This window comes from Arachis duranensis, chromosome 3 (assembly GCF_000817695.3).
Source record: "Arachis duranensis cultivar V14167 chromosome 3, aradu.V14167.gnm2.J7QH, whole genome shotgun sequence".
NCBI lineage: Eukaryota > Viridiplantae > Streptophyta > Magnoliopsida > Fabales > Fabaceae > Arachis > Arachis duranensis.
Window position 1 is genome coordinate 3,553,938 of NC_029774.3, and position 13,162 is coordinate 3,567,099.

General features: G+C 34.7%; 2 protein-coding genes across 3 annotated transcripts in view; both read right to left on the minus strand.

Annotated features, from left to right (window-relative positions):
* The window catches only part of LOC107476758 (F-box protein SKIP16), a 3,526-nt gene extending 3,013 nt beyond the window's left edge, over positions 1-513 (minus strand). The window contains exon 1 of the mRNA XM_016096637.3: positions 102-513. Within this exon, the coding sequence (XP_015952123.1) occupies positions 102-305 (204 nt within the window). The 5' untranslated portion in view covers positions 306-513. The remainder of the gene's footprint in view (positions 1-101) is intronic.
* Positions 514-2,252: 1,739 nt separating this feature from the next.
* LOC107476757 (flowering time control protein FPA) lies at positions 2,253-11,393 on the minus strand. Of its 2 annotated transcripts, none has more exons than XM_016096636.3 (6): positions 10,955-11,393; positions 8,584-8,829; positions 8,246-8,326; positions 7,136-8,082; positions 5,209-6,568; positions 2,253-2,717 (listed from the first exon to the last, which is right to left on the minus strand). In XM_016096636.3, exons 1-5 carry the CDS (start codon positions 11,246-11,248, stop codon positions 5,224-5,226), a joined length of 2,913 nt encoding a protein of 970 aa, XP_015952122.1. In that variant the 5' UTR covers positions 11,249-11,393; the 3' UTR covers positions 2,253-2,717; positions 5,209-5,223. The 2 variants fall into 2 exon arrangements, with proteins under 2 accessions (XP_015952122.1, XP_015952121.1); XM_016096635.3 differs by having other exon boundaries at positions 2,253-2,785.
* Between the last annotated feature and the right edge of the window lie 1,769 nt (positions 11,394-13,162).

Sequence of the window (13,162 nt, forward strand, 5' to 3'; positions counted from 1 at the left end):
AACATTAAAAAAAAGGAACTTTTTTTGGGTACAGAGTTAAAATCAGAAATACGAGGAATTGAAATTAAAAGTAAAAGTAAAAGGGTGAAAGAAGAGGATACCTTGAAGGAAGGGAGAGGGTTTCCGAGAGGATCAAGAGGGTGACAGAGAGAGAGATCGTTGCGACAGAAATTGATCCAAATTAGGTCATCGGAGGCAGAAGAACGAAGCCTTTTGCTGACGCAGGAAACCCTTCCAGCGTCTTTGGGAGGCAGCTTCTTGAGAATGACATGAATCGCCAAATCACCAAGCGATTCCAACCCCATAATCGCGTGCTTTCTCTCTCAAATTCAGTCACTCGCATTCATCAATTGCCTCGGCCTCAGCTTCAGCTACTACTCTTAACTCTGCTGCCGACCCAGCAAATATGAACAACCAATAAGATTATCAATTCAGTTCCATGTATTTTCGATGTAAGAATTGGATTTTTTTTCCGCTGTTCTTTTTTCTGAAACGGGATAAAAACTCAAATCATACCTATCAAATATATCAAATCATACCTATTAATTTCACATGTACATGAAGTTAATCTGAATTTCTACCCTATATAACATCCAGATTTTACGTTAAATAAAGTTCTCGATTTCTTTATTTCAGCTTTTAATTTCTGTAGTTGAAATTTTTAACAATTTTGTTTTCAATAAAAGAAGATAAAACAAGAAAAAAAAAATAAAAATGAATGTCCAAACATACGTTAATATAGGGATATAGTTAAAACTTGAAAGTCCATATAGAATTGTTGTGATGTTATGTATGATTCATCGCATATTTTTAAGTCTTAGATTATTAGATAATCCTATCACTATTCATAATTAGAAATTAGTCGTAGCGAGATTGAAACTTAAAGAGAGGGAAAAAAATTACTATCTAATTTCATTACTTAATACACTGATGCCATTTGTCATGTTAGTTCTTTACTTCTTTTCGTTAATCTTTCTTCACGGGTATTTTTGCTTGCAAATTAGATAAGAGAAAATATAAAAAAAATAATTATTATTATTATAAATAATGTGAATAATAAATTAAAAAAAATTAAAATTAAACTTCAATATATGTCTAAAACGCTGTCATCATTTTTCCGGTCCTCACTTTGCACCGCTGCACCCCTGTCAGCACTTTTCTGCCGTCTGTTTCGACACCGCCCAGCCTCCTGCCACCAAAGCATCTTCTCGTCCCGCTTGCGTTCTGTAGCAACGTCATGCATCCTCCTTCCCGTTGTCCCGCTGCCGGCCGTGCAGATCCATTATGATCATCGCCGCTTCTTAGCTTGATGGTGGCGCTGTCGTAAGTCACGGGGCTTCTCTTTCCGTCTTGAATGTTCCCAGTCATATTCTCTAGTAGTTTGCGTATATTTGTGCTCCCCAATGACCATTTTGCTGAGGAACAATGCCTTTGAACTTCTGAAACCTTGCATTCTCTTCGTACCTCAAACGTTTTTCCATTATTTCTTTATTATTATTACAAGGTGATGAACACGTTTCAGAGTTATTTGGCATCATCATTCTATGTTCTTATGAATTATGATCATCAATCTTATAAAAGGACCAATATAGGATGGTCATTTTAGTAGATATACGGATGGTTATTTTAATTTTTATATGGATGATTATTTTGATTGGATTAGATTTAATTATATATAATTAAAATATTAGATGTTTAATTCATTAGATATATAGATGATTATTTTTATCTTTAAGTGAATGGTTATTTTTATTAGGGGTGAGTAATGCCGGTGGTGGCGTGTGGCAAGCCAAACAGCGACGGTAAAATATTGTTGATGAAGGTGGAGGTAGCAGCTCTTTGAAAAAGAAAAGGAGTAAAATATTTTGATAAATTAAGGTTTGGGATAGTTATTTTTTAGAATAACTAAATAAATTTTTTTATTTAGATAATTTGTAGAATATTTTTTATTTTTTACATGTATTAGACTAAATCTACAGCCCATTATTCACATTGTTTAAATTCTCCATTTCGGAGTTGATTAGATAATTAAGGAGCAACTTTCATAGTTTACTCATTTCTTTTTTCTATTCTCTGGGAATGACGGAACTTGAAGTGCAAAAAAGAATAGTTGACATATCGCTTTGATCATTTGGCTGCAATTACATGTTTCCTTTTTTTTTTAACTTCGACACCTTTTGTTAATATTTAGTTATGACGAAATTAGTTAACATCATATATATCCCAGCTAAAGCTATCATCATCAACATATCTGTTTGAACTTGGAACCAATACCCATTTGGTCACTCTACATGCAAAATTGCAAACATACAAAAACAATCCTTTCCACGCGGTTCCGCAATACACGCCCAAAATACCAAATAACGAATACGTTCGTGATTACAATTTAGGAAAATCACAGAAACTGAGTAGCGGGGTTAAAAACTGATTGGGACTACATTTAAGATGGAAAATTTATTATATACATTCACCAGAAAGAAACAAAAACTACAAAAAACAGCCTTACATCTATGAAGTTCTGAGAGAACAAAGATGCAAGGCGAGCGAACGGGTGAAGAAAAAGAGAACGAAAACTGAACTAAAAAGGGGAAAGAAAAAGAGACGTTCCTTTTGTGGTTGATTAAATAGACGATAGCATCAACTTTGTAATTGCTACCAACGGCGTTGCATTGTATCGGTGGAGTAGTCGTAGCCTTTGCTTTGAGCGATTCCATTACCTATGCGTCATGGAGAACGGAATATAAACGACACGATTTGGAATGTAATCATGGCGATTTTGCAAAACCTGTCAAAAATAGTTAGCAACTATTTAATCTCGTTGCGCATGAATTGCCTTGACGTTCAATACTAAAAAGGGTAATGGTAAAAACAGTCATGTTAATAGACGCAGATTACTACAGATTCTAACTTACTTTCTTTGTTTTAGGACTAAATAACATAATTAATATGAACCAGAAGATTAGTTTAGACAGTAAAACATTAATTCTTTTTAAGTGTTCTACGCATTGAGCACTTCGGTAAAACATAAGATCGCTGGATACTTACTAGCATCAACCATGTATTAAACACTAATAATGTACTGTATGGGGAAACAAAATGCGATTTTAGTATTGCCGAATGCAAACGTTAGATTTGATGGTAATGTTCTTCAAAACTAATAATCACTTCAAGCTGTTCGAGGAAAGGCAAGGCGACAACAAATACAATAATCTCAACATCCTAAAACCAGATTAAAGTGATTTTGCACCAATACACCCAATCCATGGACACATAATATGATGTTTTAGGTCGCGAATTAAAGTGGCTCCGATATTTTCAACAGCAAAAGCTTAATCATCAAGAAGCATTTTCATCTCAACTATGCATTAGTCATTTAAAGTGAATTTCATTTAAACTCTCTTAGCCACATCATATTCTTATCGAATAATATTCATCTCCAATGATAACCGACTCACTTCCCAGACCAGAACACTAACACAAAACAGAAAACCAATGTCCTCAAACTAAGTTATCGGGATTTGGTAGAACATTCATTATGACAAACAAATAAGTGTTTGCAACCCCAATAATTGTTACAGGTCACTAGCATTTTATTTTAGTAAGGAAAACCAATCAAGTAACCCCAATAATTGACTTGCTAGTTTAATGTGGTTCGTCGTAATATTAGGACTTGGGAGGAAAGAGGTTGAATTCAGTGAATTCCGACGACAACAATCGCAACAATGGATGACTGTGTTTATCTATAATATGTACGGTGTAGTTAGACTTCCTGCCCGAAATTTCATAAGCCATTACTCAGTTGAAAGTTGATCTCCAAACCAAGTCAATGGACTGATTAGGATTAGATTCAGAGTTGCAGAGGACATTAATCCTCCTATTAGTTCAATTACTACATTAAACTTTGCAGTTTGTGATTTCTATGCATCATCAAGATTGAATGGCAACGAAGGAAACGTAGTGAAAGTTATTGCCATCTGATACCAAAGTTATCGATTTAGTTAGCCGATTCATGGTTATGATTAGCTAGGGAAATAGTGAACGTTAGTACACTCTAAATTTACAAATTTAATAAGTTCTTCATATAATCTTTAGAAGCATTTCAAGATACCTTACATATTGCAAATTACACCACCCGATAAGAAGTACCTTAAAACTACCTTTCCTAGCTAAATTCCATAGGATGGTAAACAAGGGAAAACATATCCCAGCCTACAGCTAAAATATAATGGGATACAAACACTTTAAGAAAAGCAAGTATTACCATGCAACTGGAAGCATAGCAAAGCTCAAGAATCTATGCAAGTTTCTATGTCATACTACTTGTTTCTATTGAACATTCAACAAACAATAACTTCTTTTTAAAAAAACAAACATGTATGGCATACGTATTAGGCAGATATAATAAAATAGTATGTGTGTGACAATATGGAGATTCACATATACTGCAAACATATAAAATAAGAACTATAAGTCGATCAAAAGCAACTTATTTATCCACATTGATCATGTGGCCATAATGATGGTTTTACCAATCGAATGGGTTTCAAATTACAAACTAGAAACTAAGCAGAGAATCATCCCAATTATTCATTATGACTTAACTGCAATTTGGAAAACCAGCTATAGCTCTCAACCTAAAACACACTGTACTTGGCATTGAAGAAATAGCAAAGCAGATTTCACATTAGAACATCATTATCCACTTCCTATTCCATCCCCTGCTAGAAATATTTGGGCCAATAAAGATAGCCTAGGGTACTCCAAAACTAGTTACGTATCGAGTAAATAAAAAAAATAATTATTATATAGCACTACCACTATCATGCGAACTACCTAGCCTAACCATAGATTGCCTATACAAACTACCATTTGCCTTGTATTTTGACTTCAAATGCCCACTTTCCCAGCCCAAACAGGTAATCTATCCAAGACCCTCACAAAATTTGGACGAGACTCCATAAAATGATAAAACACATAAATGATCAAAAGCCTAACTATCTTAGTTCACATATGGTCTCCTTATTTTTGTTTTCTGTGTGCCTATGGTGTCTAGGATTTTAGGACAGAAACTTAAACCCATAAACATTAATATAGGAACCAGAAAGCGTATATCAACCAAAAAAAAGGTACTCAGGAAAAGAACATAAATATGATATATAGGAATTTATTTATCTAAAAGAGGTAGCTAATGAGGAGATGATTACTTACAGAAGACGATTCTCATTATTGAATTCCTGATCCATGTCCTCCAGGGGGTTGCTGTTGCTGCTGCTGCTGTATTTGGAAGAGAAGATTGGCAGCAAACTGTAGCGTTGATTGGTACCTTTGGTTCTTATCGGCCTCGACTTCTGTTGAGCCCTGACCAACTCCATAGAGAGGATGTTGCTGACTGTTAGGGTCAGCATTTACTTGGTCCAGTGTATATGGCAGGACACCATGTTGCTGTGATGGATTAACACTCTGAACTTGAGTGGATGCAGCAACTGAATTATTTGGCTGTTGGAAAGCCTGAGAATTATATAAACCAGAGGCATCTGTCCCTTGAAGCACTCCATATCCTCCCTGGTTGCCAGGGGAGGCTTCAACCTGATACTGCTGACTGACATGGGTGGGTGCAGCTACCTGTCCACTATGAGAAGGTATCATGTAATTAGTCATCTGTCTAGACGAAACAGCACCCTGCTGCTGCAGACCAGCAGCAGTGTCTTGAATATGCGAACTGCCAGGGACCACTTGATTAGGGAAGCCAGGAGCAGATTGTGGTGGATAAGGCTGATAGTGAGCATTGTGAATGTTATACATACTCCCCAAATTTTGAGGAGGATGAACAGACTGATCAACAATTTGATGGTCCTGTTTCCATAAATGAGATTGGTTACCATCATTAGGTGCAACAGGGGGAAATGGAGGCCTCACAGTCGAGGAGCCTACTGCTGACTTGGCACCATCAATTGTCGATGATTGAGTTGTTCCAGGGATTAAATTAGTTAAAGCTGCAATAAGCTCCGGAGTTAATCCAACACCAGCTTGGGACATGGAACCAGTAGGATAATCCGGAGGCCCAGCCTGAAGTGAGGGGGGACCACTAGTGGCCGGATAGACTGGTTTAGGAGGAAGTTTAGACTCATCATGCAACAGTCTGTTATAATCTGTTGGCAAAACTGGTTCTTCCTTTGCAGAAATCAATCCATACTCAGCTTGTGAAGGAGGAATCTGCTGCATATACTGACTTGATGGTATAGGCAAATGTGAAGACTGCTGCATTGGAGTATTACCTGGAACTGGAGGAAACTTAAGAACCACACCATATAGACGTTCAGGTCCAGTGACCTTCAAAACTTTTGTCAGGAAATCAGAAGGGGGTACCAAGAATAATGTGGTATTATCAGCAAATTTTGCAACACCCGCACGGTTTTTTGCACTAAGATAGCGAAGGAATTCAGTGTAGGAAGCAAAATCCTCTTCGCTATCTGGCAAAAAGAAAACAATGTCAAAACCAATAGCATCAGCATAGTGTTTTGTGAGTATATCCAATCCCGTCCTAGCTGAGCAATCAACCACCTCGGGACTGCAGCAGAACAACAAAACAAACTTCAATTACTGCAGTAAACATGTATTTTACCAGCTAGGGACAAGACAAAAAAATACAATGGGCTCATTTCCAAAATACTCAAATTGACCCTAATATCTTTTTTGATAAAATTTTGTAGGGAAGTAAAAAATATACTTATCAAACTTTCCAGGTCTCCGCAATTACATATTGAATCTACATATCTTGACAATAATGACAACAGGTTTTCAACAAACACTCAACTCCTACTCCCAATGCTAAAACTGAAACTGGAGATAATCTTAAGTATTTTCATGATAGGATATCTTAGACTTCTGTTAAAAACACTATCAAGCCAATGCTCATTTTCAACAAGGAGATAAGCTGATACACAATGCAAAGATATGTTCATGGCAAAGATATAATGGACTGCGTGAAAATGAAACTTAAACGCACAAGGGGGTCAAAAAAAAAGGACAAGAATTATCAATTGATTTCGCATAAGGAACATTCCTATCTTCACTCTTCCACCTTCACATTTCAAAATTCAATAGAAACTTCAAAAACAAATAAAATTATACTCACAGCTCAGCAGCTATCCCCTTCCCAATAGGGACACATCTAGCTTGACAAACCGGAGTCCCTCCCTTTGCAATGATTCCACGCCATATATGATCAGCATCAGGTTGTGCAGCACCAAGTACTCCAGCTCCCAACCTTGTGCTCACCGGATCAAGACCATATGTTTGGTCCATACCTAACACACGATCATCTACATTCCTTAAAGGATACGGAACATCATCAACAGGCATAGTACCATCTAATCTCATACGTTTAGACTCCCTTGGAATATGGTTTATGTCAAGTACATCCCATCCACCGGAAGCTGATCTTGAAGGGAGCCTGACACCTGATGCAGGAGAAGGAGAAAGCATCCCTGGGGCAGGAGGAGAAGGCCTTTTCCTGTTTGGACCCATGTTACCCTTGGAACTACCATCCTGAAATTTGTGGTGCATGCCCATTTCATTAAACTCGGGACCAGAAATAAGAGGTTCAAGACTCCCTTGAGGACCAAACGGCCGCATTTGTGCATTTGGTCCAAGAATACCTCCAGGTGGCAACTGTCCAGGAAAATTATTTGGAACCACTGGACGATTATGACCAAATGAATCCATTTGCAATGGTCGAAATGGATGGTCATTCATGAACGCGTCAGTTCTTGGACCGCTACCAGCATATAAGCCAGGGTAATCTTTTCCAGACTCATTGCTTGAATACATAATTGTTATTCGAGGGTCATTAAAAAGGCGTCCTTGAAGACCCTCTTTTGCACGCCGAGCTTCATCAACACTTCTAAATTCAACTAATGAATAGTTCCTTGAAGGAAAACTCTTGATTCTCTCAATTTCTCCAAATAAAATCATGGCATTGTGGAGCATTTGCTCGTCAATCTGAATGGCAGGAGGATAGCCAATCCACAAAATATTACTGGGTTGACTATCACTTTTCCTTCCCATTGGGGGTTGTGAATGCTGTTTGAGACGAGAAGAACAATTTATAAGTACACTGCTATTTATATAGAGAAAACAACAGTGATTGTACTTGCAGGTGCAAGCATTACTTTACACTGTAATGTCAACCTAAAAAGTACGTGATGCACTATGACAGGTATGCACTTTAATGAAGATAACTTACCAGAGGTCTTTTTTGTCCAGTGTAGGGATCAGTATGCCCATAGCCTTTTCCTTGAAACTGTCCATAATCAGACGACTGATCCTACAACAATCAGAAAAGGGCACATTGGTCACACAAGAATAACAAAGAAATACGCAAAAATCTTGATAGCTGTATAAAGAAATAGTGCAATCAGACCATGCGAAATAAAAGAACTCCAAGCACACGTTTAAAGGTAGTGCGTAAACTATAGAAAAGCGAGCTTCTAATATTTATCAATGTAAGAGCAGAGCCTAGGTTTGGCAAAAAAGAAAAGTAAAAGCTAGAAACAAGGCCAGCAATCTATATGTTACACTTACTTTTCTTGTAGAATGTGATCGAAGGAAGTCTACACGAATGTGTTCACCACCTAAACGTTTCCCATTCATGACTTTCATTGCCTGAGTGGCATCATCCAGATTGAAAAATTCAATACATGCAGTATTTCGGTCCCTGAAAAACTTAAAATCCTCAATTTTACCAAATTTACGAAATTCGGCTTCTAATTCTTCCTTTGTCACAGCTGGGCTAATACCACCCACCCAAAGCTGTTTACATGGCTTTGCCTGAAAATAGGTTTTCCATTAAACACATATTAGAGAAAATGATAAATGCAGATCATGGGGTCAATATGGATGTAATTCTAGCACGTAAACCATGCAAAGACGGTCACAGCTATCTTGGGCCAAAAATAAATAACTAAAAGGCAACATCATGTACAGAAAAAAAGTCGCATCACTTTCTCAAAATCTTGGAAATATCATTGTTTACTGAAATTATTTATGCAATATATATTTCTAAAGAAAGGATTCAATTGTATCACACAAAGCTCACACTTAACCCAAACATTTTTACTTTTATGATAAAATTGTTGTATGATCTAGATGACAAACTATAACAGTTATAGTGGGAGAGACCTCCGGACAATTAGAATTTTTTTAGCATTGCTTCTCATATCAGCATCGTTTAGGGTAAAATTCAACCATTTTCAAATTATTTAGTGTGTTTACTCCACTCCGCTCATCAACATCCCCAGCATATTCTTTCCCACATTAATTAGAATATACAACCTATCACTGGAGCTGTCATTTGTTTAAGGACTAAATAAATAGTGCAGCATCTTCCCTTGATCAACTCTCCATTAGAAGCTCTACTAGCAAGTTTCTATTACTCCATGTTATTTTCAAAGATCGTAATCAATTTAAAAGAGCAAGAGAAGAATATTACTGCTAATCAGAATTCAAGTGCGCTTGTTATTTGGTCTATTAAATAATTATTGTTCACGATACTATAGAATAATTACTGTAAAGCTTCATGGCGCCATTGTTATTGATATTTTCTAGATTACAGTTTACTTCCATTATATAATTGAAACAAAGATGACATGCCCAGTATCATATCTACTTGAAGAGCTCGAAATTTTTTAGGTAGGATTTTGTCTATCAATGTTTTAGTTCAGGTTTTATGAGTAACGTAAATTTCCATATATATTCTGTCTGTCAGATTCTATTGGGGCCTCTTATCCGCAACATCACAAACACTTCAATTTGGCTCTAGCTTACCTTAGAAATCAAGTATTGCTAAAACCGCCGGGTCTGGGAAGTCAGATGCGCCTTGTGGCGGGTTTTTATCGATCCTTTTTCCCTTTATATGTATTCACCAACCACACGTTTTTAAATATGATTAAATTTCAAAATTTGAGTTAACATGCATATTTTTTAGCCACTAATTACTACAAAACACCGATTTTAATTCTGGTACCGGGGAAACCCCCCAATACTCAGTGTTTATGTTACTGTAACCATAACTTATTCACTGTGTTTGAATATTTGTGTCCATTCTATCATTTCGAGTTTGTTGTTTCTTTCTCGTTTTACTTCATTGATGCAATTTCGTAATTTATATCATTGCACTTCCCTCACGGCTGCAGCTACCTGATGTATACATAATTCCCATGTCCCAATAAAAAGAATATATATTATATATTTCAGAAAGTAATGAACATAAACACGAAGCCTTGACCCTCGGTACTATTGGTTTTCGCTTGTAGTGGGTGATTTCAGCTTATATATATTTATTTATATAATAATGTTTTAGCTTACTGTCATATTCTTTTGCCAGTGTCATTGTTAACCCTAACGATTACCAGTTGCATAAGTAGTTTAACGAATTAATTAAACTTTGCTTTAAATATGTTAGATCTTCAAAACAAACAAAACAAGCTACACGGGATCTTCTTTAAAACTAAAAATCATAAATTAAATCAAACAACAGAACAAGCTTCACCAGTGGGTGGAATCTAAATCAGCTGAAATTCCGCAATTGATTAATAATAACAATGATAATAACTAATAATAATAAAAAATTTTGAGAAATAAACAAAATAGTTTATACTAATTAAAAACTCATTTCGTAGCCTAACGCAATTGAATCGATTGCAATGGCGATTTGCCTCAACGCAGATTTGATTCCCAATCATGCACGCAAAATAGGATAATTGTTAAAAAATAGGGATTCGATTTGAGACATTATTAAATGCACGCAAAAAACAAAAATAAAAGATAATCGAGCAATTTGAAGAGCCGAAAATAGGAATTTAACAATAATAACACGGTTCATATTGCAATAACAAAAACAATAAGAATAAGAATACATGAACCCTAACAGAGCACAAAGAAGACGAGAACAAACCGGTCTAGCAAACTCGATTTTCAAGGAATTGCCGCGGAGGGAGAACCCTTGGAGAGCGTTCTTCGCGGCCTTAGCGTCCTCCACGCGCTTGAAGTACACGAAGGCGTAGCTACGCGCCGAGTAAGAGGTGACACTGTCGAGGGCGCCGTACTGCGCGAACAGGTCCATCAGATCAGCGTCGGTTACGTCCGGCGCTAGATTCCCAACCCAGAGGTTGTTGGAAGGTTCGTCGGAATCCCTGGCGGCGGCGCTTCCTTCGTGCGACGGCCTCACTGATTTCGCCGGACGCGGCATTGCAAGGCACAGACTCGGAATAACCGGATCGAGAGTGAAAGTTGAAGGAGGAAGGAAAGTAGGAAACCCTAAATGAAGAGAGAGAACGGAATTTTCTGTTATGAAAAGAGAGAGCGAGAGAGAGAGAGCATGAATCGAGGTGGTTCGGTTTTTGTGTTTTTTTAAAAGGGTAAAAAAGTAGATAAAATAAAATAATAATTTACGGCGCGTCACACCGTTAAACAAATGGGCCCGTGGGCCTGTTCGAAAGTTTCCAGAGAGTTCGGATAGAGCAAGTATTCCGTTTTTTTTTTTTTTTTGAAAAATAAACTATCCAAAGTCTAAATTAGATTGATGTAATAGTTCATTAGCCTACCGCAAATAAGCACGAGTAGTGTGAATTTTATTTTATGTATATAACAATTAATTAATCAATAATAAATTTTTAAATAAAAGTTTAATCTGTATCGAATTAATTTTTAGTCTAAATTAAAAAATATCATGAGAAAAAAAATGAACTAGCTAGATTAATCTATCTAAGAAGTCTCTATAACAAAAATAAACATTGATCTTTCTGTGTGTGAATAAAAATGTTGATTTGGATAAATTGTCTTGTAAGTAATGTAAATATCAAAAACAAAGATTTGGCATAAAAACAAATCATTTATAAGCTTTTAATTATTGAAAATTTAAGACAACTTATATACCTTAATTAAAAAATTTATGAATCTAACAAAAATTTATAGATAATTAAATTTGCTACAACATAGATATCTTGAAAAAAAAATTCAAGAACTCATTTCTCATTTATTTTCGTTCTCTTCTTTTATAATCGATTTAAAAAAAAATTAATTAGTGGGCTATGTAAGTCTTCTCTTTGTGTGGATATTAATTTGGTAAAGTTATAATCTTGAAAAATAAATACCTAACAAAAAAAAGATTGAGATTCTTGTCTTTTTTTCTCTTATTTTATTCGATTTTTGTCAGATATTTTATTTAATTATTATATATTTTATGTGTATTTTTGTATAGCTAAGTTTTTAAATTAGTGAATGATCAAATAAAATATTTATTCATATAAAACGGAAATTAATTATTATTATTATTATTATTAATTTAAGTAAATATTACATTTGTCAATTTTGATCTTTACAAAAGCTTAATAATATTTATAATTTATTTTATTATTTTTTTACATATATATGCCTTTAATTTTAATATAAAAATTTTTGTATAATTATCTAATTAATTAAATTCATGCATTTATATGTCTTTTTAAGTAATGATTGTGAAAATTAATTATTTTTATTAATATAATAATATATGATTAGTTATCTATAATCATTTACAATAAAAAGAATAAAAGAGATATGAGATTATACGAGGAGAAATAAAAAAATTGTGTAAAATAAATATTGATTTATATATATAGAGATATAACAAAGAGTAAATATAAACTATAAGAATAAATTAGAATTTAACTCAATTTATATCTATTAAAAAGAATTTATTAACATTGAAAGAATATAGTAAGCTATATAAATTTAAAGAATAAAAAATATAAAAACTAATATTTAAAAATTCTATTGACATTGAAAGTACATAGTAATCTATATAAAATTAAAACACAAATAAAATTGATATATTACGTATCAAATACAATTCAAATATGTAAGTATAGTCCAATAGTAAAATTTATCTTTGCCAAGGAGAAGAGGCAGGTTTGATTTCTATTATTTGTCCTTATTATTACTCAAAAGAAAATTCCAACTCTTTCTTAAACCTAATAAAAAAGCTATTTGCTGTATAGCGGTTCTAGAAAACCGCACCTCGATATCTAGAAAAAAGTTATATTAGATGCATGGATTCAAAAGAAAATTTTGACTTTTTCTTAAACCTAATAAAAAACTATTTGTTGTATAACGGTTCTAGAAA